General features: G+C 38.7%; 1 protein-coding gene across 4 annotated transcripts; it reads right to left on the minus strand.

Moving 5' to 3' along the window:
- Window positions 1-2,088: 2,088 nt before the first annotated feature.
- Window positions 2,089-26,990, minus strand: ACOX1 (acyl-CoA oxidase 1). 4 transcript variants are annotated; one of them, XM_081271057.1, is made up of 14 exons: window positions 26,860-26,990; window positions 26,261-26,420; window positions 12,280-12,440; window positions 10,195-10,302; window positions 8,120-8,239; window positions 7,864-7,979; window positions 7,266-7,435; window positions 5,365-5,527; window positions 4,622-4,812; window positions 4,208-4,387; window positions 3,977-4,082; window positions 3,718-3,861; window positions 3,405-3,611; window positions 2,089-2,893 (listed from the first exon to the last, which is right to left on the minus strand). In XM_081271057.1, exons 1-14 carry the CDS (start codon window positions 26,966-26,968, stop codon window positions 2,843-2,845), a joined length of 1,986 nt encoding a protein of 661 aa, XP_081127183.1. In that variant the 5' UTR covers window positions 26,969-26,990; the 3' UTR covers window positions 2,089-2,842. The 4 variants fall into 4 exon arrangements, with proteins under 4 accessions (XP_081127183.1, XP_081127186.1, XP_081127185.1 ...); XM_081271060.1 differs by lacking the exon at window positions 12,280-12,440 and adding an exon at window positions 19,730-19,890; XM_081271059.1 differs by lacking the exons at window positions 26,261-26,420; window positions 26,860-26,990 and adding an exon at window positions 19,730-19,859.
- Between the last annotated feature and the right edge of the window lie 84 nt (window positions 26,991-27,074).

The raw sequence follows: 27,074 nt of genomic DNA on the forward strand, positions 1-27,074 counted from the left end.
CAGTTAGCGTCAAAATTTCATTTTTAAAAAAGGTTTAGTATTATCTAGTAGAAAAATCTCATTAATAATATTCATTTACATCTGCTACTTGTTCAGTCATTGCTCCTTTCTTGCTCATTCTTAGCATTACCAGGAACTTACAAACCTACATTTAAAATTTCTTCATAAGTTAAACATATTTGTATGGCATGCTTTTCCAATAGTACAAATCAGAGATTTTACTATATTTTTAATCTTTGATTACATTGCACAAAGTTCAAGACAAAAACATTCCAATATTAAGAAAAATACTAGTATCAAATGTCATAGTTAGTTTTAAAATAAAACTCAAGATGCTGAATGAAGATGACTTTGTGGGCCCACAATCTCTGAAATCTGCTAAGACTGATCCCAGCTCTATGTAGCTGGATTAGGTGGGTCAGTTCAGACACCATAAAATGCTGCCTATAAATGTTCACCTGTGAATACAGCATTTTAACACTAATTCTGATATTAACTCCTTTTTTGTGTTTGCTAGGAACTGAACCTAGGGCCTTGCACATGCTAAGCAAGTGCCTCCTCTGAGCTATATCCCCAGCCCTTTTCATTTTCTTATTATTTTAAAAGAGAGAGTGAGAGAATTTTTAATATTTATTTTTTAGTTCTCGGCGGACACAACATCTTTGTTGGTATGTGGTGCTGAGGATCGAACCCGGGTCGCACGCATGCCAGGCGAGCGCGCTACCGCTTGAGCCACATCCCCAGCCCCTCATTTTATTATTTTTAAAAATATTTTTTAAAAACTTAGCAAGACAGGAACTTGCTAAGTTTCTTGAGCAAATGAACCTGCAATTCTCCTGCCTCAGCCTCCCCAGTAGCTGGGATTACAGGCATGCAACATGCCTGGCAATTCTACATTTAACAGGTTAATATGGAGTCATATAATTCATTTCTTAATTTTCCAGAATCTGAATTGTCAATATACAGCCAATGAGTGACAGTGCAACTCTTCAATCGTAACACAATTATCAGTTCTCAGAGAGAAAAAATTAAGGCTGTGTCAATAGACAGTATTTCTGTTGTAACCTAAAAGTCTCACTCATATTACCAGCTCCCGTGGGACAAATTATATGTCAGGTTCATAGAAGGAAATTGTTTCCATTGAATTTATTATCAGAAACTGTCCTAGAAACTTTTTCATGAGTAAGGGATCACAAAAAGCCTTAAAAAAAAAAAAAAAAAGATTAAGTGGTTAGCACAGTGCCCATGCCTATAATCCCAGTTACTTGGGAGGCTGAGGTAGGAGGTTTCAAGTGAGGCCAACCTCAGCAATTTAGCAAGATACTGCCTAAAAATAAAATAAAAATGAAGAGAGCTGGGAATGTAGCTCAGTGTAGAGAGCCCCTGTGTTCAATACCCAGTATTGAAAAAAGAAAAGAAAAAAAAAAATCAAGTGATATTTTTTAACATTGATTTTAAAAAAAATTTCATTAAAAGGTATATGTTTAACCTTTATTTTTATTTTTTAAATTTTTTCAAATATTTATTTTTTAGTTCTCGGCGGATACATCATCTTTGTTTGTATGTGGTGCTGAGGATCAAACCCGGGCCACACGCATGCCAGGCGAGCGCGCTACCGCTTGAGCCACATCCCCAGCCCATATGTTTAACCTTTAAATACAGAATGATTGTGCAAATTAGATTTCAACTGGAAGAACAATTTAGCAACTCATATAAAGCTCCTTGAAACATACAACAAAACCAGATAATAGGAAACAATCTATGGAATTTTCATTTACCCTTTAGTCGTTTCAATTATATTTTCTAAACAAAAATCAGAACACATGGTTTGTATCAAAGGGTTTTTCTGGGTATAAGTGGTGACCTAAGTGAAATTTTCATTTATTTTTCTAATGCCAAACACTTAGTAGCCTCCAAGTATTTTAATGGCTTATGCCTAGAAGACAGAACACAAAATCTGGATTGTCCCAGGAAATCTAGTTAATAAGGTCACCAAAACTACAGCAGTGCCACAGCTGCATGCAGATTCTGCCTATATGTACTCTACTAAGGAATGTTTTCCTCCCTTCTTCAGTACCTCTTTCAGAGGAATGCAAGAGGGAGGGAGGGAGGGAGGGAGGGAGAAGATGAACACACTGACTGAGGCCCCAGCAATGCCCATAACTTTGCTATCTATTCCTTCCCAAGAAGCTGAGGACAAAAAAGAGTCATAGTGGTGATGAATTCTTAACTAGTAAGACAAAGAGGCCTCTTGGAAATGCTAATGTGGGTCAGAAGGGAGCAACACATCAGCAAAGGAAAGAAGCACACATTCACTCGCATTAGGTTTTCTATTATTCCTTTCCCCATCCCACTTCTTCAGTCCTACTTTTTAGCCAGTCCTAGTAGGAGCAACAGGTCATCTAGCAGGAAAGCTTGGAAGGATTTTGCCCCACTTAAAAAGTACTTTTGCTTAAACACACTTAAATAGCCCATGATTCCAGTGATTAGCAATTAAAATTCAAAAAATAATTAAGTACTTAGTAGATAAATTCTAATTATCAAAAGTCATGACCTAACGGGGATCAGCAGCATTACAAATGGAAGTCACACTGCCATTTCTTTAGTTTTTTCTGAATGCTTGAGAAGTCTCTTTCAGTGTTAATTGCACTTTTTTCAATTTAATCTCTGAAATCTGTTCATTATTTTCTTCATTTATAAAAAGAGAAAAAGGGCCAATTTATCATTTGTTCTACAGCTATATGAATGTGATAAAGATTCTGCACAGATGTGTGCCTTGGGTAGGAGAGAGAGATGCACACAGCTGCTTTCTGGAGCCACCGTAACTTGTCCTTCTCACACTTCAGAGCTTGGACTGCAGTGGCTTCAGGTGCTTGTGGTAAGATTCATGGACCTGTAGAGAAAGGAGAGGGCAGAAATACTGTTACAACCTTGCCATATTGCCATGTAAATAGCCTACTTTTAATGAGAAGTTATCTGGGCTTCACTTGGATTCAGATTCAAATTAGGAAGAAAAAAAAAAACCTGAGTCAAATTGAGCAGATATGGACTCGGAAGGCCAAGACAGAAGGATTGTAAGTTCTTGGCAATTTAGCAAGATTCTGTCTCAAAATAAAGTGTTCAATTAGTTATTAAATATTCAAGGAAATTAAAACCCTGTTTATTGTGGGAGTAAACCAGTTCCTTTCTGAATCTGTTGCTCAAATAAAGTGGCCACAGTGCTTTTGGGCTTTCCAGAGGCCTTTTCTACCTCATACTGAAAAAAAGAACTTCAGTGGGCTGGGAGTGTGTCTCAGTGACCTAGTGCTTGCCTTGCTAGCATGCATGAGACCCTGGGTTCCATCTCTAGCCCTACAAAAAAATAAATGAAGAACTTCAGAAGGCAGAAAGAATGTGTTTCTTACCTCTGTTTGGTTCAGTGGGGATTTCTTGGCCCACTCAAATAAGTTTTCATACACATTCCCATCGTAACGGCCAAGAACAGAGCCCAGCGTCACATCCTTAAAATCAAATGCATCAACCAAAGCAACAGCATTGGGGCGAATTATAGTGAGCAACTCCATTATACGCTGATTCACTTGGGTAATCTGAGACCCTGTCATGATGTTCCCCTAAAGTAAACCAAAATAAATACATAAAAATATGTATGTGGACAGAGGTTTATATACAAAAAACTATAATAGATAATAATTATTTTTCTACTTAAAGAATTCTTACCTGAAGGAAATCCCCTGCCTTCTGACTTATTCCATACAGACAATACAAAAGACATAGGTTCCTTAAAACAGCTTGGATGGATTTATCTTGAATTTTGAGGAGTTTTTCAGAAAAGAGCTTAACTACCACATAGTGGCAATGTGCCTAGACAAAAAAGAAAACAGTGTGTGGGGACCTTGGGGAAGACCCCAATACACAGCAACCAGGCCAATAAAGAAAAGTGGGGTGGGCAGAGGGAGGGGAGAGAACTACTACTAACCTCACTTGCTCGAACAAGGTCAACAGAAGTTAGGTTCCATGCTACCTCCTTGCTTTTCCTGTGACTCATTTCATTTCGAAGATTTTTCGCAGCAATGTCCACTAGTCTTTTAAGGAAATGAAGGAAAAGTGGAGAGCTGAGGAAATGATCCACAGTACTCATGCCTTCTCTAATCTACCCTGCCCAGAAGACCCCACAGCTGGGTCTTTGAGCTTCCAGGGGTGAGCTCACCTGGCTGCACGAAGCTTGTATGCTTCTGTCAGGCTGTCTGGACTGTTGATATCCACCACAGTTGGCCAGACTGCCACCTGCTGTGGCTGGATGCGCTGACTGGGCAGGTCATTCAAGTAGGACACCATGCCACACACCAGCTCTCCTGAGTGCACGTGGTCATAGCTTTTCATCAAGAACCTAAAATCACCAGTAGATGTACTTTTAGTAACCCCACTCCTGAAACAGACTGCACCACGTGACAGATGTTTCAGACCTGCTAGACTGACCACAGATAAAAACAGTGAGTCAAGACAGGTGCCAAACTATGTCTTTTGCAAACAAATATACATGCACATGCGTGAGAAAGCATGGCAACAGGAACCCATGGAAAGGACTCAAACCAATAGGAGACATCGTGAATTCAGTTCTCACCTGGCTGTCTGTAGCATCATGACAGTGTTTTCTCCTTCGAAGGTACAGGCTGGGGTGAAAGTGACATAGATATTTGGAATACCACTGCTATGAGAATAGCCATGACCACCACAAGCCATCCGACACTCTTCAATAGCAGCGTTTGCCGTCCAGGTGGTGAAAGCTTTAAGCCCAGCAGTGAGGGCATGAAGCTGGGGGACAAGCACAGTCCGTAAGAACACCTATGGTGCTCAGTGTCTGTGTTCCAATGAGATAACACACACCTTTCTCTAACCCGTCGGTTGCTCTCCAAATTAAGTGAAGCAGCAGTCAGCTGACCGGCCCGAATTAATAACACTCTCACACTCACTTCTGAACATTTGACTTAGCAAAAGTCACCCCTTTTCATGTTCCCTTGACTGACAAATGACCACTGTGGTTCAATACTTATGATACTTAAAAACAAAACCCAAAAAGTTAAAATCATCTTTGTATCTGACCCACTTTCAATCAGTTTAAGTACCAAGAATACGTCATTCTTTTCAGAAAACACCCCGTGTAGTTTCTTCTGGACATTTCCCAACAGGCAAATGTGAAACAGAGGCTGGGGATATAGCTCAGTTGGTAGAGTGCTTGCCTTGCATGTACAAGGCCCTGGGTTCAATCTCCAGCACCAAGAAACAAACAAACAAACAAACACAGTTGTTTTTTAAAAAAATGTGAAACGGAAGGGCACCCACTAGTAAATGAGACTCAACATGTACCTCAGGCAGCTCACTCAGATCTCCCTGGCCGATGCCCTCGTTAATCCGATGGTAGGTTTCCTTCATGTATGCGCCTACAAACTGGAAGGCATAGGCAGTAGCCAGAAGTGGAAAGAGTTTATACTGCTGGGTTTGAAAATCCAAAATCTGTGGTTCTGGTTCACTAAATTACATAGACAAAGAAAAAAAGTAATAAATAAATGCTTAATCAGAAATTGCCATGTGCCAGGTTCTGGTCTAAACACTCTTGAATCACTTATTTATCCTCATAAAGACCCTGCAAAATAGCTGTCGTTATCTTCATTTTACACATAAGAAATAGGTTAAGAATCAGAAGTCACACAGCTAATGAGTGGCAGATCCTCAACTTAAATCTAGTTTCTTTGGTTCTGTAAGACCATGCCCTTAGCTTCTTTTCTGTACCACCACAGATGGACAAAATCTTATAGGTGCAAAAGTCCCATCCATCCTAGTCTTTCCAGTATGACTAAGGAAACCACGCTTCTTGGGCAACACACAAAACCAAAGCTAAATAACCTCATAAAAGGAACGGGATGCCAACAAGGTCCAGCATTCCATATGGTGAATCAGCTATTTTGACCACAATCTTGGAGAAGACCAAATACATAGAGATAAATATTCTGAAGTGTTAAGAATTAATAAAGGTCTGCTCTCTTTCTCTCTTTTTCGAATTTTCTTTTTTTTTAAAGAGAGAGTGAGAGAGGAGAGAGAGAGAGAGAGAGAATTTTTAATATTTATTTATTTTTTTAGTTCTCGGCGGACACAACATCTTTGTTGGTATGTGGTGCTGAGGATCGAACCCGGGCCGCATGCATGCCAGGCGAGCGCACTACCGCTTGAGCTACATCCCCAGCCCTCTAATTTTCTTTATTTTGTTATTTATTTTTATGTGGTGCTGAGGATCGAACCCAGGGCCTCACATGTGCAAGGCAAGCGCTCTACCACTGTGCCACAACCCCAGCCCCAAGATCTGCTCTTATTGGCCTTTTTTTTTTTTTTTTTTTTGTACTGAGGAACGAACTCAGGGGCAGTCAACCACTGAGCCACATCCCCAGCCCTTTTTAGTATTTTATTTAGAGACAGGGTCTCACTGAGTGGCTGAGGCTGGCTTTGAATTCATGATCCTCTTGCCTTAGCATCCTGAGCTGCTGAGATTATAGGCATGTGCCACCACGCCCAGCTCTCATTGGACTCTTTCTGCAGCCCTGGGGTTCAAACCCAGGGTCTCATACATGCTGGGCAAGTGCTCTACCACTGAGCTATACTCTCCAGCTTCAGTTTCTTTATTCTTAAGGGAATCAAGTTTAATGCTACTTCCATTATATACAACTTGTAACCATTATCAGTAATGGTTACATTACTTACTTTCATACTGATTTCAGTGTTTTGAACATATCCTTTATAATACTTCAAATAACATCATTTCTATTTACTTGGAAGGCTAAAAAATAATAAGGCGGGCTCAAGATATTGTTCAGTGGTAAAATCTGGCTTAAAACGCTTGACACCTTGGGTCAGATACCCAACCCTAAGGTGGGGGGCAGCAGTAAGATGGTTATTCTCATCTTTCCTCTCAAAACAAGGAAGTCTAGATACTAAGTAAAAGGCCTAGTACACTGCTACTCTATATTTTTGTTGTTGTTGTTTGTTTGTACTGGGGACTGAGTCCAAGGTCTCATGCAGGGTCTTACTAAGTTGCCCAGGCTGGCCTTAAACTTGCAATCCTCCTGCCTCAGCCTCCTGAGTAATTGCGAATATAGCTATGGGCCATTGTGCCCAGCCACCCTAGCTAATTTTTCACAGCTAATGAATCTTCTCTACTCATATTTAATTCTGATATCTCAATATCAGTACTACACCATCTCAGATGCTATCCTCACCCTGGCTTGATTTCAGACTGATGCCTCACAGCGCTGTAGCGGATGGCAATGGTGCAGGCCTTGGACAGAGACCGAGCTGCTTCTCCCACAAGGAAGGACCTGACGAACACCATGGTCCCATAGGTCAGCTTGTCACTCAGAGGTTTCACATATGTGCCATCAGGTTTCACCTGGAAGAACAATATGGAACTGATGCTTCCTTCTGTGAGCCCAGTGGTAGTTTAATGGTTTTCCAAGTGATGTTCCTGGAACAGCAGCATCAGCAATGACCAGGAAACTTGTCTGAAACAGTACACCTCAGTGCCTACACTGACTCACTAAACCAGAAATTTTGGGGGCAAGGCCTGCGTTTTAACCAGTCCTCTGGATCGTTCTAAAGCATGTAAAAGTTTAAGAACCAGAGTTTAAAAACTAGGTTATGTTCTTCACCCCTGTCGACTGCTCCTGATTTCACTGCCACAATAAAAGAAGCATCAAAAATAAAAACATCATCACTTTATAAAAACATATTATTCTAGCCCATGGTTACCAATGGTTATCAGTAGCCATTACACCCCCATGCTGGGCATCCTGGGCCCTGTTATCTAGCTAAATATACCTGGGCATATTTCATCAGCATATTTTCTCTGGGAATACGATAGTTGTCCATCTTTAGGTAGCCATTGTCCATCTCTTCATAACCAAATTTGGGGCCAATGTCTCCAACAGTAATACCTATAGCAGATGACAGAAAGACATGAGATTCTTGAATCCCTAATGCAACTTCCTGCCTCCTGTTTAGTTGTGCCTTACCCTTTTTGCAAGGCAAGGGCTCAGTTTAATTTTCACCTTGACATCCAATGAACATTCCTTACCTGGCAAGGGCTTGTGGGTCCCAATTTCACGAATAGGTACGATGAAGGCATGTAATCCATAGCACTTCCCCTGAGTAAAGAGTTGGGCAAGAACTATAGCATGATTTGAAGTCTTCCCGACTGCAATATCAAAGAGAACAGGAGACAGTGAGCAGGCAGATGCTCTTATATTTTTAAAAGGTACAAACAGAAGAGTGGACAACAGTGTGTAAAATTAACATAAGCCAGAGCAAGTTGTCTAGACAGCCCCCATTTTTTAAAATATTTTTTAGTTGTTGATGGACCTTTATTTTATTTATTTGTATGTGCTGCTGAGGATCAAACTCAGTGCCTCACACATGCTAGGCAAGTACTCTACCACTGAGCCCCAGCCCCAGCCCCAGACAGCCTTTTTTAAGACAGTCTTCCAACTAGTTTTCAGAAAGAAGTCACTTAAGTTCAGTTATTAAAATTTATTAAATTTTGGCAAAGCAATTCTTCATTTAAAAACAGCTTTATGGGGGCTAGGGATGTGGCTCAAGCGGTAGCGCACTCGCCTGGCATGCATGCGGCCTAGGTTCGATCCTCAGCACCACATATAAACAAAGATGTTGTGTCCGCCGAAAACTAAAAAATAAATATTAAAAAAAATCCTCTCTCTCTCTTTAAAAAAAAAAAAGTAAAAACAGCTTTATGGGGGCTGGGGATGTGGCTCAAGCGGTAGCGCGCTCGCCTGGCATGCGTGCGGCCCGGGTTCGATCCTCAGCACCACATACCAACAAAGATGTTGTGTCTGCCGAGAACTAAAAAATAAATATTAAAAAAAAAAAAATTCTCTCTCTCTCTCTCTCTCCTCTCTCACTCTCTCTTTAAAAAAAAAACAAAAAAAAAAACAGCTTTATGGGGCTGGGGACATGGCTGAAGCGGTAGCATGCTCACCTGGCATGCATAGGGCACTGGGTTTGATCCTCAGCACCACATAAAAATAAAGACGTTGTGTCCACCGAAAAAATAAATATTAAAAAATTCTCTCTCTAAAAAAATAAAAAATAAAAACAGCTTTATTCTACTTATTTCTCACGTATTTACATAAAGAAAATTTTAGGATAACCATCATAATGTTAATTTAAATTACTTCTTTTCTGGGTTTGTAGCTCAGTGGTAGAGGGCTTGCTTAGCACACGTGACATGCTGGGTTCAATCCTCAGTACCACATGATAAACTAAAGGGTATTGTGTCCATTTACAACTACAAATGTAAAATTAATTAATTATAGCACTTCCAGAGATAATATTCATTCTTTTGCATTCTAGTTTTCTTCATATCAAAATATAATGTCACACAGCAAAAATAATGTGAATAATAAAATCCTTCAACCATTGATGCCATCTGACCTATACATCCCAAGATAATAATTCAGAATGAAAAATACTAAAAACAGCTAAGGGGCTGAAGCAGGAGGATCCCAAGTTTAAAGCCAACCTCAGCAACTTAGCAAGACCCTGTTTCAAAATTTAAAGAAATAAAAAGAACTGGGGATGTGGCTTCATGGTAAAGCATTCCTCGGTTCAACTTCCAGTACTTAAAAAAAAAAAAAAAAAATGTATAATAAAAATTTTAAAAATACTCAACTGTTTGGTAAGATAATGTTATTTTATTTATTTTTTAATTTTTTTTTTTAGTTGTAGCTGGACATTAGTTTCATGTTTTACGTAAAGATATGATATATATATTTATTTATTTTTATGAGGTGCTGAGGATTGAACCCAGGGCCTCACATGAGCTAGGTGAGCGCTCCGCCACTGAGCCACAACCCCAGCCCAATATTAAGTTACTTTAAATGATGATGATGGAAAGTATGGTAATATGTGGGAACATCTGATGAAAAACTAAGACAAACAGCATAATAGTCATTTCTGTGCTAAGATGTATAAATATATATAATATGTAACACGAAAGGAAGTTATGAATAGTTTAAAGACTTAAATTTTTTTTTCTGCATTTCAAAATGATATTCTCACATAAGGTCTACATTGCACATATAATCTCATTACAAATCTTCAAAATATCCAATAAATGCTAAAAAATTCACTTACGCCCACCAGGCCACCACTTAATGGAGGTCACCGTAGGACTGTTGAGAATGAACTCTTGGGTTTTGGGGTCATACGTGGCAGTGGTTTCCAAGCCTCGAAGATGAGTTCCTATGGAAAAATTACATTTCCTTTGGATAAACATGTGAAAAAATAGTGGTGCAGGGTAAAACTTCCTGCCCAGTTCATAGCTCTAGTATCTCAGAGAAAAGCAAACCCTAACAACAATACATTTGTAGATGAGTACAAATGGTTGATAATTAATTTCCCATTCTATCAGACAGTTTTCTATAGGCTGAAAAGGTATATATCATGCATGTTCCATTTTTACATCTGATTTAGTTAATTTGTAACATTTCTTTAGACCAACCAAAAGAAAATGCAAAGGAAGCTTGGAACTGTATTTTCCTAAGATTGTAATGTATGATCCTACCAGGGAAGTTTACTGTCCTTTTAAACCCATCAATGAGTTTCAACTATGCAAATTTCCACGATGTGTACTGTGTTTACCACACCACTTCAACATCCTGGAGCTACTTATTACTGAAAATGAGATAATAAGTGACAGGAACAGACAGCTAAAGTTTTTTTTTTTTTTTTTGTAAATTGATAATTTATTTCAGAATGATTGCTAGGATGGAAAATAAGAACTTAAAAAGGTATATTCATTGAAGAAAAAGGCCTTAAAGAGACTTTTAAAATCCTAGCTGGGCCACAAGTACGACAGGGGAAGAGTTCTTAGTTTCATGTTTTACTAAAGATACGATGGGAACTTGTGTTTTAAAGTCTAATACAAATATGCTAAAATTGTGGACTGGGGATATAGCTTAGTTGATAGAGTGCTTGCCTCACATGCACAAGACCCTGGGTTCGATCTCCAGCACCACAAAAAAAAAAAAAAAAAAAAAAAAAAAAAAAAGCTAAAATTCTTTGAAAAGAACCATAGAAAAATGTCCCTGGTGACACTCTAATTAAACTCTACTAAGCAAATACTGAGGACCTTCTACCAAACTACTTGGATAATGCCAGATCTTACTGAATGCTTAAACTAAAATATTTCAAAATTTTCAAGACGAGTAACAGAAATGGCTAGTTTACGTGCAATTCAGTCTTCCCCTGTAGGGGAGTCAAGAACCCAGGCACTTATATTCCTTTCACCAAAGAAACTTTCACAGAAAAAAACAAAAATATACTAAACAGAACAGATAAAGACAAAATGTTTTCAAATGCACAAGGAACTGAATTACTTTGCTGTGCCTCTTATAAAATCCTGTAAACTACTATTCAGCACTGAGTAGTAAAAGGCAACTCTACAGAATTAAGGAATTAAGAGGCAATACAGTAGGTTTCCTGAAATCTCAGAGCAGAAAAAAAGTAGGAAGAACTAAATAAATGGCAAAAGAGACACCAATTCAGAACAAATAAGAGGAACAGCTACTACCTTCAGCCCCATTTAGGTTCATGAAGCAGGGCAGATGAGGGTGGAAAATAAAGAAAGGTGCTATATACCAAGTCTGAAGCCAACAGCCTGAAAGTACAGCTTATCTTTTAATTTTTCTGGTCAAGCCACCTTCAGAACTTTTCTGGATTTACTGAATCAAAATATAAATAACTTCAAGGCATAAAATGTTGCAAATTTTTATTATACTAAGATACTCATTTCCCTCATGCAAGCCAAAGAACATACATACAATTAAATATGTACTTCTGGGATCTGCAAAGGTGCATTAGGGTATCAGCAGTAATCAGATAGTAACAAAGAAAATACATGGGTTCAAATTCTATGTGTAGATTCTATACAACATGAATGAACTTGAAAAATCATTTAGTAAATAAGGCTTAATTTGTCATTCTTGACCTTTTGAATGGGAACCATAAAAAAATTAATCAGAAAATCACAATGATAACATCACTTTAATTTCCATGACCAAATCATTACCTATGTCCAAACCTGGACTCTGCAGAAGGAGCTCTTTTAAATAGCTCGTAGTTGGCTGATGTGCCATTCCTAACAGGAGATGGGCACTCCATACCTGCCCAGCTGGCAGAAGCCCACCCCACCCAGAAGGTAGACTGAACACACTGTACCATGACCCATCTCTGTCTGGGCATAAGTGCCAGTGATCTCCAAATTCCAGGCGGGCATGAAGAAACGCTCCTGCTGTTCCGCAGTGGCCTGGTGAAGCAAGGTGGGTAGGAACATGCCCAAGTGAAGATCCAAAGGCTCAGGTCGCCCTCGGTGCACAAAGCTTCGGAGAAATACCAAGGACGGGCATTTGAAAGAAGCACCATCAGGTGTGAAAGAACCATCAATTTGAACAGATAGAGTGAGGGAAGGAGGAGGGAAAAAAAAAAAAAAAACCTTGGGTAAGTATGAATTAGTCATGTGCACTTCACAAGGATGGGAGCACTGCTGCTTTCTGTATTACTTCACAACTCGCAGGAAATCACCACCTTTCTTAAATTGGCAAGGAGTATAGTAGGGATAGCTGCCAATCCCCAAGTCCATGCAGCACAAAGCCACATGTACAAGGTACCACTCCAGTCCAGCAATTAAATCAAAGTTAACAAAAAATTTGAAAAGGTTGTATGGAATGGAGAATTTAAGTAGAATGAGACTACTCTGATGGAAGAGAAACAGGAGAAAACTGCAATTCCCTCAGAGTAACAATATGATTCCTCCCCACTCAAGTTTTTCCTAGATGCAATTTTAATAATGCTTCTAGGTTGGGATATTTTGGCCCACCTGAAATACAAATTAATACAAAAATTGACAGTGCTCTTCATCCCAATAATTTCAATAATCAAAAAGACATGCAATTTCTAGTGCAGACTACAATAATCACAAATTACAGATCCATGCATAACAAGCGTTCCATTATGATTATTCAGGAATTATCACCAATGATTATAAACATCTTGGTTTTAGTCTTAAATCACTTCTGTGGTCATTTTGTTCCACTTAAAAGTTTGTGTCTCAGATTTCTTTCTAAGAACAGGAACAGTTCTATATGCCTCTGTGTGCTTCAAGTCACTAGCATTCTGTTTCATCTCCAGCTCCCAATTAATCAACTATATATTGTAGCTATTATTCTACTTAATTATCTTAGAAATGAGCTTACACAATATTTCAGGTTTTAAATTTCTCAGTTTGTTCTAAGGTAAGTAGGAAAATAATGATGTCCCATTGCTCAGACAAAGCCTGATCAATGACTTGCAATCAAGTAGATGGGCTTTTAGCTAACCAACCACATAAAAATCAAAGAATGTATGGCACACACCAGTAAATATCCCAGAGACTTGGGAGGGTGAGGCAGGAGGACTGTAAGTTTGAGGCAAGCCTCAGCAACTTAGGTGAGACTCTGTCTCAAAAAATAAAAAAAAGCCTGGATATAGCTCAGTGCTAAAGCATCCCTGGGTTCAATCCCCAGTATAGGAGAAGGGCTATAAGTTGGGTGAGGGGAAAATCAATTGAATTCTTATCTATTAGGATCATTCATATGAAACCCCAAAAAAGAGAAAAATATTTTGTATAAAAGTAACAAAATATTGAAATTTTATTAAGCAACTTAGCTCCTTCCACTGGCACTGAAACCTGGGAGCAGCCTTTCAGTATTGTCATGGGAGGCTATTTTGTGTTACTAGAAATCAGTGATTCTTGGTGAAGGCAAGGCCACAAGGGAGCCCTCATCAGACTCAAGGGGTGCACCTGTGTGGTGTGCTATGGAGTAACACTGAGCACCGAGGGCCACCATGGAATACATGTAAGGCAGCGGGTACAACTACTACAATCAGAAACTGAAGAACACTTTTGGTTAAAAAATGTTTCTCATTAAAATATGATTCAGAAGTAGATAAAATTTAGAAATGCTACAAGGAGAAAGTGATGGGTTTTTTGACTCAAACCAAGTGTTTGTTGTAAAAAGTTGATTTGGTATAATGATTACATATTTCTCTTAACTAATTTATCATAAAATTAAAAAACACCAGCTGAGGTTGGTGGTGCACTGCTGTAATCCCAGCTATTTAAGAAGCTAAAGCAGGGCTCGGGATGTGGCTCAAGCAGTAGCGCGCTCGCCTGGCATGCGTGCGGCCCGAGTTCGATCCTCAGCACCACATACCAACAAAGATGTTGTGTCTGCCGAGAACTAAAAAAGATAAATATTAAAAATTCTCTCTCTCTCTCTCACTCTCTCTTTTATATATATATATATATATATATATATATATATATATATATATATATATATAAATTTCAGTTTTTTGGCAGACACAGCATCTTTGTTGGTATGTGGTGCTGAGGATCGAACCCGGGCCGCACGCATGCCAGGCAAGTACGCTACCGCTTGAGCCACATCCCCAGCCCCTCTCACTCTCTCTTTAAAAAAAAAAATCATAAAAAAAAAGAAGCTAAAGCAGGAGAATAACAAGTCCAAGGCCAGTGTGGACAACTTATAGCGAGACACTGTCTCAAAACAAAATTTTGGAAGGGAGTTGGAAGGGAGTATAGCTCAGTGGTACAGTGCTCATGCATGAGGCCTGGATTCAATCTCCAATAATACAAGAAATGAGAAAACAAAAAACAACAAAGTACCAAGATTATACTGAGAGAAGCACTAGAGTCAGTTCTTTTTACACCGTACACCAAACAGCCTTTCCAGGTCTCTCCTACAAGCTACCAGGATGGAAACCAATACTAAGAGGAAAATAGCTTAATACACGAAAAAAATAAAAATAAAAATAGCATCTCTATGGATAGCATGATTATAATTCTGAAATCAACAAAAACAACAAAATACAGCAAATTATCAACTGAGAAAATCTTTAAGACTACAAACAGAGTGGAAAAAAAATCTACTGAATTCTTATTCATTAGGTTCATTCATATGGAAATGAATGAAAAGAGAAAGACAATTTATAAAAAATAACAAAATACAGGTTGTGGCTCAGCAGTAGAGTGCCTGGCATGTATGAGGCACTGGGTTCGATCCTCAGCACTCCCATAAAAATAAATAAATAATTAAATAAAATGAAGGTAGTGTGTCCAACTACAACTAATAAAAAATTTTTTTTAAATAACAAAATATGGAAAATTTGTTAAGCAACTTAACTCAGGGTATTATAAGATTTATATTTAAGGAAAAAACAATACTTGCCAGGTGCAGTAGCACACACCTGTAATCCCAGTGGCTTGGAAGACTGAGGCAGGAGATCGAAAGTTCAAAGCCAGTCTCAGCAATTTAGCAAGGCCCTAACAAATTAGTGAGAATCTGTCTCAAAATAAAAAATAAAAAGGGCTGGAGATATGGCTCAGTGATTAAGTGCACCTGTGTTCAATCTCCAGTACCAAATAACAACAATAACAACAAAAGACCAAATAAATGTTATTTCTTTTTTACTCAAACATGTATTTTGAGGTAAAAATAGGAGCCTTATCCTATCAGATTTAAAACTATATTAAAAAACAGCAATGAGGGCTGGGATTGTGGCTCAGTGGTAGAGCACTGGCCTCGCACGGGTGGGACAAGGGTTCAATCCTCAGCACCACATAAAAATAAATAAAATAAAGATATTGTGTCCATCTATAACTAAAAAATTTTTAAAAAGAAGTTGCTAAAGATATGGTAAATCGGGCTGGGGTTGTAGCTCAGAGGTAGAGCACTTGCCTACCATGCATGAGGTACTGGGTTTGATCCTCAGCATCACATAAGTAAAATAAAGACACTGTGTCCACCTACAACTAAAAAACAAATATTTAAAAAAATATATATTGTACATTGTTCTGTTGTTTTAGGAAAAGTCTCAAACTATGCATGCAATAAAAACTAGAAAATGTTCATTCCCTTCAAAGCAGTAATTCATTTCTGAGAAAGATATTCCAAAGATAAAACTCCAAAGAATACTGTTTTGCATGTGTGGTGCTGGCAATCAAACCCAGGCACTCTACCACTGAATTATATCCCCAGCATAGAATATAGATCTTTATAAAGTTTATATTATTATCAATAATGGTGGGGAAATTGGAATGACCTAAATACCCAGAGGAAAAAATCTCATAGGAGAATCAACAAAAAGAGAATCATGTGGGAAAAAGAGAACAGAAGACTATCTAGCATGTGGAGAGAAAGTAGTGAAAAGGCAAGGAAAGAGTAGTGACTTACAAAAATCAAGTTCACTACTGGTCTTTACTTTCAAAGGAAAAAAGGTGCTTTATTTAATATTTAAGTATCAATAAGCCAGGCATGATGACATGCACCTGTAATCTCAGCTACTCAGGAGGATTAAGAAGGATTGCAAGCTAGAGGCCAATTTAGCAAGACAACTTAGGCAACCTAGCAAGACCCTATCCCCAAATGAAATTAAAAGAGCTAGGGATGTACCTCAGTGGCAGTGCTTGCCTACCAGGTACAAGGCCCTGAATTCAATCCCCCCAATACCATGAAAAAAAAAAAAAAAAAAGTCATGAAAAAAGTATTAACAGGGCTGGGGATGTGGCTCAAGCGGTAGCTCGCTCCCCTGGCATGCATTCGGCCCAGGTTCGATCCTCAGCACCACATACCAACAAAGATGTTGTGTCTGCCGAAAACTAAAAAATAGATATTAAAAAAAAAAAATTCTCTCTCTTAAAAAAAAAAAAGTATTAACAGTGGAAATTTGCAGATACTGCAACATCATAAAGTTCTACATTCCTAAAATAATAATAGAAAACAAGACAAAGCTGGGAGCGGTGGCACACACCTGTAATTCCAGTGGCAAGGGAGGCTGAGACAAGAAGATTTTGAGTTCAAAGTCAGCCTCAGCAATGGCGAGGCTCTAAGCAATTCAGTGAGACCCTGTCTCTAAGTAAAAAATACAAAATAGGGCTGAGGATGTGGCTCAGTGGTCGAGTGCCCCTGAGTTCAATACCTTGTACCCAAAAAAAAGAAAGAAAGAAAGAAAATAAGGCAAGGGCTGGGGATGTGGCTCAAGAGGTAGCGCGCTCGCCTGGCATGAGTGCGGCCCGGGTTCGATCCTCAGCACCACATACAAAGATGTTGTTGTCTGCCGAGAACTAAATAAATAAATATTTTTAAAAAAAATTCTCTCTCTTTAAAAAAAAAAAAAAAGAATATTGAAATTCTCTCTCTCTCTCTTTAAAAGAAAAGAAAACAAGGCAAAAAGAATCCCCATGAAGAGATCAATGAAGGGCTGGGGATGTGGCTCAAGCGGTAGCGCACTCGCCTGGGATGCGTGCAGCCCGGGTTCCATCCTCAGCACCACATACCAACAAAGATGTTGTGTTCACCGAGAACTAAAATATAAATATTAAAAATTCTCTCTCTCTCACTCCTCTAAAAAAAAAAGAGAGAGAGATCAATGAAGAACTAATATACTAGTAGAATGAATCAGACATTATTACCCTACATGCATATCTGACACGAGGCGTAATTCTATACCATGCACAACCAGAAGAATGATAAGTTATATTCCATTTATGTCAAAATGCATCCTACAGTCATGTATAACTAATTAGAACAAATAAAAAATTTATATATATATATATATATATATATATATATATATATTTTTTTTTTTTTTTTTTTTTTTTTTTTTTTAAAGAACATACTACCCACTTGTGGTCTAAAGATATATGTGTGGTCAGGATGGTAATGCTGGACCAGCTTCCACAGGCTGTCCCTTCAATCCCAGAACCCCAGGTAAGACAGCCCCCTTGGTTCTGGCCTCAGCCTTTAATTAAGACTCATAATCCCACAGAGCAAGTGTGTTCGAGTTTTCTGGCATGTTTTTAGAAGAGGGAGGACATGCTGTGGGAGAAGAGATAAAGTGGTAATGAACTCTTTCTGCAGGTAACTAGACTGCCACCTCCCTGATGCTGACAAACTTTTTATTGCTTGCTTGTTTTTTGGTAGTGGGGATTGAGCCCAGAGTACACTTCCTCAACCTCCAAGACACAGGTGTGAACCACCATGCTAGGCTTACCTACTCTATATGAGGTAATACTGTCCTGTGATACAAATTAACCAACAAAGTAACTGGTTTACTTAGAAAAGAATAGAAGTCAACATAAAACATCAATATAAATTAATAACATCCCAGCAAGAAACAAAACTTAATCTCACAACACTATTCTAAAGTAAACTACAGAGATTAATACAAAATCCGTTTAAACATAAGAAAATACTTATTTGGAAGCAATATAGGAAAGAAAATGTAGCAAATGTAAATAGAACAACATAGAATCTTAGCCCAATTTCTGTTCTCAAATCAGTGAAGTTCAAGTCTTTATTTCTTTCTCCCTCTCTTTGAAATTGAGGGCAAATACACATTTGCAATGTACTTTGTAGAGGCAGAAGTAGTAAACCAATTAGAGAAAGAGAGATCCATTAGCCTCAGGATATTTCACATCTTATGTCACTTATGAAGGATGCTATTAAGTCAATTAAATGCTAAAGTGATATATATGAAAACAAAAAAAAGGGTTTGTACCACAAAGCTACTTCAAGATTATAAGCATTCATGCATGCACGGACACACACACATACACTCTCTCTCTTTCTCTCTCTCTCTCAGAGAGAGGAAGACTGTATAAAGAATGTTATCTTTCTTTCCTCAGGAAATCTTTGATTCTAATTTCAGGATTGGTATCCTGACACCAACGTCTTGAGTGTTTAGTAAGGAGCTTGTAATGTGAACAGAATCTGCAGTCCCCATGGAGGTATTCTGATAACTAACACTTTCCTTAAACCAAGTCATAAATCAAAGAGTAGCCAATTAAAAATTAAACACAAAGTCAAGTTTTCCTGATTCTTACAGCCCTTCCACCTTCCCTTCCATTTTCACAGTGAGATGAGACTGAGCAGGCTCAAATTCAAAACACTCAAACCTGCCAGTGGCTTTATCTATGACATGAACCTATTTCACATTAAGATGACTACTTTTCAGATTACTGAAAGTAGTCAGGCATTTAGGAACAATTTAAGAATTACTGGCAATACAGGGTCCACAGATATGTATGGAAAAATATATGTAAAGACTGTTGGAGTCAGATGAAGAGAACCATGCAATTTTTCTCCTAACTACAGGGTTGCTACTGATCAACGGAAGAGTAAGACGTTTACCTGCCATCACCCTGTATCCATTAAAATCCACATCTAATTTTCTTAAAGCAGAGAGACATATTCCAAATATTACTAACCCTCTGAAGAATTTCCAAAGTTTTTAATAAATGCACCAACATAACAGTGTGCTTTGATACCTTTAAACCACAGCTTTCCAAACTGCTTAGCACTTGTTCACAGGACAATGATAAAAGGTTTTAAGAAATAACACTGAAGGATGTAAACAGGCCAGAGTTTTGGGCCAATTTAGGGGAAAATAAATAACCTAGGAGAAAAAGAGAAGCCAAATTTTTAAGTAACAATTTAAAAATAAAATCCAAAACATCTAGCAGCAGAAAAAAATAAAAATAAAATGGCAGGAGTCACTTTTAAGTGAAGTCCTGAGGTGGATTACCGCGGACCCTCAGATGTGGACTAACCGTGACCCATTTCCGTCTGGGCGTAGGTGCCAATTATCTGGAGTTCTTTAGATGAGTGCAGCCATTTCTCTTGCTGAGCAGTGGTGCCCTGATTCAGCAAGGTAGGAATAAACATGGAGTAATTGAGGCCCACAGGTTCCACAAAATTGACCAATTGTAGTCTACAGGAGAGAAAAGAAAAGGATCTCAGCCTTACTCTAGAAACTGCATCCCTATCACCCAATCCTAACAACCTTATCCCTTAGGATGAAGGTCAGGAAAACTGAAATCCCTTTCTTATTAAATTAAATGTCAATTTTACTATTTTATTACCTAAAAAGTCAACATAAGGATCTGGTGGTATCTCTCTCTCCCTCTGATAATTTCAGGGTCATAATTCTGGTGCTAGGGATTGAAGCTAGGGCCTCACTATGCTAAGCAAAGACTTAACAAGAGCCACACACACCCCCAGACCCCAGAATTCCTTTTTAAATTCTACACTTAATCCCAAACAATTGGTTTTGTTGGTGTTATTCGCTGATTTGATGAGTTGAACTTTTTTTTTTTTTAGTTTTATTTGTTTTTGCATTACTTTCAGGTTTTACTAGTTTGTTTTGAACATCAAAAGAAACTCCATAGAACACTGACTTGCAGAACTGTTAACAAAAGATCTTAAGAATAATTTAAACTATCTTTCCCAAAATGATCTAAGCAAATATACCAGAGAGTAAATGTATATTCCAGAACAGAATTAAAGATGTCTAAAAGTCCCCAGGGTTCATAGATGGGCAATAGGTCATGTGTACAGGTTAAAAACTTACCCAAAGGCCAATGAATATTACCCCAGATTAAGGGAACTCTACATCACACTGAATTCAGCCCTCATCTATCTTCTCATAATACAAATCCATGAAATAGTCAAAATACAAATTACACATACTAGTATGTTTTGGTTATGATGACTTGTAGATTTTCTAGGGGTGTATTTTGTACTTTGACACATCCTAAGAGCTTAAAATACAAAATACATATTATCTTACTGATCTTCATGTGTTCTCAATGAATGACTAGGAAGGCAGTATATCTCAGCCTGTCTAGGAACAGAGTATGAACAAGGCATCAAAGAGTAAGCTGCGGGTCCACTCTAGGGAAGCCCTGAAGCCATCCTACTTCCTTAACAGAAGCAACCGAAAACACAAAATACCCTCTTATTTTTCTATTTTCTAAGTAAATACTGCTCAAATTATCTCATTGTTTTCTATATTATTCAAATCATAAACCAATTAGAAATCAACCACTCTCTGGATAGATGCTCTTAGATATTATTATTATTATTATTATTACTTTTAGGTACTGGCAATTAAACCCTAGAGTGCTCTGCTGCTGAGTCACATACCCATTCCTTTTTATATTTTGAGGCAGGGTCTCACTAAGATGCTAGGGCCTTGCTAAGTTGCTGAGGCTGCAATTTTCCTGCCTCAGCCTCCCAAGTCACTGGGATTACAAAAATGTGCTACCTCACCTGACTAGATACTAATACTTCTATTTAACCAGTGATATAATTCTTACACATCCCACTAGAAGGAATGTACCCAAAGTCGTGTAAAAGTGAATAGAGGTTGCTGGTTAGCATCAGTAAAAAATGTTTTCTCTGCGCCAATGGTTTCAGTCATAAGCTTAGGGTAGAAAATCACATTTCAGGAATGCTAGGGATAAACACTGCCAAATATCCAAGAAATGACTGGCTAGCCAACGTCTTAATAAGCAAATAGAGAAACAAACAAAAACAAAGCCCCAAACTAGTAATATGCCTTTTAGCCCAAACATTGGAGGAAAATAGGAGGATTAAGAATATGCAGAACAGGGAAGTTTATTTCTAAGTACTCTAGTTAAGCAGCAGTTTACTCCTTTATTATGCAAGTTCAATAATGCGGAAAATATACCACATCTCAAGCATTCTACCTCTAAAACCAACCAGTAATTATACCCTTCCCATTTCCTTTCATAAATATATAAAGAAACAAACATATAGAATGTCTGAGAAATAAAAGCAGTAGCTGGACATGGTGGTACATGCCTGAGATTCTACCTACTTAGGAAGCCAATACAGGATTACAACAAATTCAAAGTCAGCCTGAACAACCTACTAAGCCCAGCTTAAAATAAAATTTAAAAAGTGCAGGGGATGTAGTTTAATGGTAGAATGCATGCTTAGCACTTAAAAGACCCTGGGTTCCTTCCCAGTACCACAAGAAAAAAAGAGAGAAGAGCCAGGCACCCATGGCATACATCTGTAATCCCAGCAACTAGGGAAGCCAGCCTCAGCACTTAGCAAGACCTTGTCTCAAAATTTAAAAAAATAGGGCTGGGGCTATAGCTCAGTTGGTAGAGTGCTTGCCTTGCATGCCCAAGGCCCTGGGCTAGATCCCCAGCACCCCCCCACCCCAAAAAAATTAAATAAAAAGATTGGGGATGTGGCTCAATGGTAAAATGTCCCTGAATTCAATCCTCAGTTCCAAAAAAAAAAAAAAAAAGGAAAGAGAAGACAAAAAAGTGGCATGGTAATTTGGGTAAAACTATTAAGGCACTCACATTCCATGAGAGAACCAAAAAGGCCAAATAATTTAGTAAAGTACTCTGAAAATGATACTAATGGGGGCTGGGGTGGTGGCTCAGTGGTAGAGTGCTTGCCTAGCACGTGTGAGGTCCTGGGTTCGATCCTCAGCACCACATAAAAATAAATAAATAAAATAAAGATACTATTTAATAAAGATAAATAAAGGTAAATAAATTAATAAAGATAAATAAAATAAAGATACAACTAAAAATATATTAAAAAATTTAAAAATGACATTAATGCAAAATAATTCGAGAAAATAAAAAATATGGGATACAAAATAAAACTATAAAATATTTTCATTCTTAATAAATATGTTTTTGGGGCCTGGGGATGTGGCTCAAGCGATAGTGCGCTCGCCTGGCATGCGTGCGGCCCTGGTTCGATCCTCAGCACCACATACCAACAAAGATGTTGTGTCCGCCAAGAACTAAAAAATAAATATTAAAAATTCTCTCTCTCTCTCTCCTCTCTCTCTCTCTCTTTAAAATAAATAAATAAATAAATATGTTTTTGTTTCTAGGCATTTAAAATTCAACTCAAGGAGGGATGGGGTGGTAGCTCAGTGGTAGAGTACTCGCCTAGCATGCATGAGGCACTGGGTTCGATCCTCGGCACCACATAAAAACAAACTAATGTATCCACCTAAAAAAAACTAAAGATACATAAATAAATAAATATCTTAAAAAAAATTCAACTCAAGGGCTGGGGATGTGGCTCAAGCAGTGGCGCGCACGCCTGGCATGCGTGCGGCCCGGCTTCGATCCTCAGCACCACATACAAAGATGTTGTGTCCGCTGAAAACTGAAAAAATAAATATTAAAATCCCCCCCCCTCTCTAAAAAAATAAAATAAAATTCAACTCAAGAACAAAATGTGGGGCTGGGGATATAGCATAGTGGTAGAGCACTTGCCCAGCATGCACAAGGCCCTGAGTCCCATCCCCGGCACAATAGAAAAAAAAAAAAGGGGGTGGGGCTAGGGAATATTAGTGCACCCCTGAGTTCAATTCTCAGTACTGAAAAACAACTTAAAAACTGAATGTGTTAAATGATGTTTAATTCCATCTGACAATGGTTTTTAAGGAGCCAGCTTTAATTAATTCTTTATTTTTATTTCTGGGGTGCTAGGGTGAACTCAGGCCTTCACAGATGCTGAGCACGCACTCTACCCCTGGGCTGCACCCACAGCCACTGGGAACCAGCTTTGAAAACCTAGGAAGGTTAACAAAAAACTGATCCTCATTAGAATTTTAAATAACTCTTAAGAATATTTTACAGTTGTCTTTTCATAGCAAACAGCATAAAGACAAAGTTACAGGAAAGATTAGTAAAACATTTCTCCAAGCAGCAAAGCCTAGAGGAAACAGTTCTTTGTTGAAATTGGAAAATCTTAAAAAAGTATTTTACCAATATTAAGTCAGCTTCAAAATAGGCTCTTTGAAGTTTTATTTTGTGATAGGAGCTCTGGCTTATTTGATCTCAGGCAGTAACTGCCGAAACTAATTTCCAATCTAATTTATGATCTCCCTGTCATAGCCTAGGGACACTGGGAGGATACCAAAGGGTTGTTAAAGTTGATACTTTAATATTTCAGGTGAAAAGTGATACACAAAAATAGCTGACTGGAGTCCACAGGCTCTTTAGCCAACACAAAAACTTTATTCTAGTTCCTGTGACTTCACTTATGTTTGGTTACACACCACAAACTACCAAGTTACAATGTACACCAATTCTGAAAGTGGCTACATCAACCACTTAAAAAACTAAAACTACCCCAAATTTCTATTCTTTTTTTGGTTCTGGGGATTGAACCCAGGAGCATTTTACCACTGAACTCCATTTCCTGCCCTTTTTATTTTGAGACAGAGTCTGAGGGTGGCCTCAAACTAGCAGTCCTCCTGCCTCAGTCTCTTGAGCCTCTGGGATTATAGGCATGAGCTGGGATTACAGAGGTGCACAATCTTAACTAATTTTTAAAAGTTTACAAACTCAATCTCAGGTCATTTGGTAACAATTTAGAATTTACTCTCCCTCAATATCCTCACAGCCATGAGTCACAAACCTCAGAAACAAAAATGAGTAATTGGCAATTGGTGAATACTCCAATTTGTGTTACCAAAAATAAAAAATTTTGAAAAACAAATTGAATGGAATTCTGGGCAAAGTGTTAAGGGCCAGAGTAGGTGATTTCATCTTCATAATAACTAAGCCAAGTTGAAAATCGATGCTAAATGCCTTAGAGAAAGTAGTATAGGGGAGCATTACTACACAAAGGTAGAACTTGTAACATGTTTCATATATCTTCATGTTTTTATATATAATCATTTTTTTAAATTAGGTATACATGACAGAATGCACTTTGATACATCATATATAGCAGGGTATAACTTCTCATTCTTCTGGTTATACATGATGTAGAATCCCACTGATCATATAGTTATATATATGTACATAGGATAATTATGTCTTGATTCATTCTACTATAATTCATCCCCCATAACCCCTCCTCTCCCCTCACCCCATTATGAAATCTAAAGTAATTGTATTCTTCCTTACCCCCACTCCATTATGAATCAGCATCTGCATATCAGAGAAAATGTTAGGATTTTGGTTTTTGGGGATGGTATATCTTCATTCTTGAAAATACAACATTCACAAAATTTAACTTACTTATTTTTTGGTACCAGGGACTGAACTGAGGGGTACTTAACTACTAAGCTGCACCCCCAGTTATTTTTTATTTTGAGACAAGGTTTCAATAAGCTACTTATGGCCTCACCAAATTATGGAGGCTAGCTTTGAACTTGCAATCCTCCTGCCTCAGTCTCCCAAGTCACTGGGATTACAGGTATGCACCACTGCACTCAGCTTTTTCACTTATTTTTATGCAGTGCTGTGGATTGAACCCAGGGTCTTGTGCATATGCTAGGCAAGCCTCTACCATGAGCTACACTCCCAGCCCCAAATTTAATCTTTACTGATGAAAATATTGGAGTTCCTCTAAAACACAGAAACTTAAAAAAGAAGATTCCCAGAAATAAATGAGACATGTAAGAGATGCTATAGACCAAAACAATCTGATACTGGAGTGTTAATTTAGGTTAAGCCCAAAACTCCATATTTCTTTTTTTTTTTTAATATTTTTTTAGTTGTAGATGGACACAATCTTTATTTTAATTTATTTATTTTTATGTGGTGCTGAGGATGGAACCCAGGACCTCATGCATGCAAGGTAAGTGCTCTACCACTGAGCTACAACCCCAGCCCCATATTTCTTTATCTAATTAAAAAACCAAAGCAAGTGCAATGAAAACAGGTGGTCTGAGAAAAAGATACTCTCCTCCAGCACTAGGACCAAGGCAGATTTTTCTGCACAAGACAACCATTTAAACCTGTCACTAGATTCAACAATGCTAGGTTCTTAGAATACTTCACATTCATTCTGAGGTTAGACTAATGTTCTTCTTCCATCCTCATAGTTCTCATTATTTTAAACTCAAGAACTACACTATCTTATAAAAATAAAATGCTATTACTACAAAATACTTCAACATTTGGTTTCGCAACTGAAAACCTTTCCAAACTCAGAAATTTAGTAGGTCTCCTTCTTAGAAAGAGCAACCTCTTCCTGCATTTAAATCACTCCAAATTGAGATGCTAGTGAAAGAATTTGAAAAATAAAAGATTCTTGAGATTGAATTCTTGAGAATGAAAACTCTCTTTTTATTACCCGCATTCTACAAACATGTCATCTCACTAAAAAGCTTAGATACAAAAGTAACCTCATTATTTTCCACAGGTTCAACTTTCAATAGGCACGAAACTATGCCTGTGTGGGCCTTCACATGCCAAGTACGATGATAAAAGGCTTAAAGAGTCCGCAGCTGTCAAGTCTGGGCTAACAATTCTTGCCCTGTGCTAAGGTATACTTACTTTTTAAACCACATGATTTCGTCAGGATCTGCGATGCCAAACTCCCTCAGCTTCTTCACCATGCTAGCACTCTTCTTGACAGCCACCTCGTAACGCTGGCTGCGAGTGAGGAAGTTATAGTCTTCATGCTGGAAGTCTGGGTCGTTCATAATCAGGTTCTCTACAAGGGAGTTAAAGGACATCAAGAGGAAGATAGACATTTCTTCCCCAAGCCCCGCCCCCCGGTACAGGGGATTGAACCCAAGGTCGGTCTGACACTGAGCAGCACCACGGCCCTTTTTAAAGAAAAAATTGAGACCGGGTCTTGCTAAATTGCTGAGGCTGCCCTCGAACTTGCGATCCTCCTGCCTGAGCCTCCCGGGTAGCTGGGATTACAGGCGTGCGCCACCGCGCCCCCAGCGAAATCCACCCTCCTTCATTGACTGCAGGTCTGAATCGCGAGCACAGCTCGGGAAGGGCGAGACCCCCAACCCCTGTCATGGGCCGTCCCTCCAAGTGGGAGTCTCAGCTCTCCCGAAGCCCCACAGCGCCACCGACTCCTCTTCGAGGGGGTCTCAGCCTTGCTTGCGAGAGAACGGAGGCCAGCCCGCCGCCCTCACCGATCTCGCGACGGCGCCGGGTTTTCTCGGGGCTGCCGTCCAGGATGTGTGTGATCAGCTCGGGGTTGAAGGTGGCGGCGGCCCGCTCCCTGCGCAGGTCCGGGTTCATGGTGTCGGCCGGTGTCGGAGACGAGGCAGTAGTGGTGCTGGCAGAAGCGACACTGTCCGCAGCTCTAGCGCCGGCTGGGCTCTAAGAGCAGTCCCAGGACGTCGCG

This window comes from Spermophilus citellus (genome assembly GCF_964194105.1).
Source record: "Spermophilus citellus genome assembly, chromosome: 17".
In the NCBI taxonomy this organism is placed as follows: Eukaryota; Metazoa; Chordata; class Mammalia; order Rodentia; family Sciuridae; genus Spermophilus; species Spermophilus citellus.

Coding starts and splice junctions, on each gene's coding strand:
- ACOX1 (XM_081271057.1), bottom strand. CDS start 26,968: ATGAACCCGGACCTGCGCAGGGAGCGGGCCGCCGCCACCTTCAACCCC. Junction 4,813..5,364: donor ATCTGAGTGAGCTGCCTGAG/GTACATGTTGAG, acceptor CTTGTCCCCCAG/CTTCATGCCCTCACTGCTGG. Junction 4,083..4,207: donor TACAAGCTTCGTGCAGCCAG/GTGAGCTCACCC, acceptor TTTCCTTAAAAG/ACTAGTGGACATTGCTGCGA.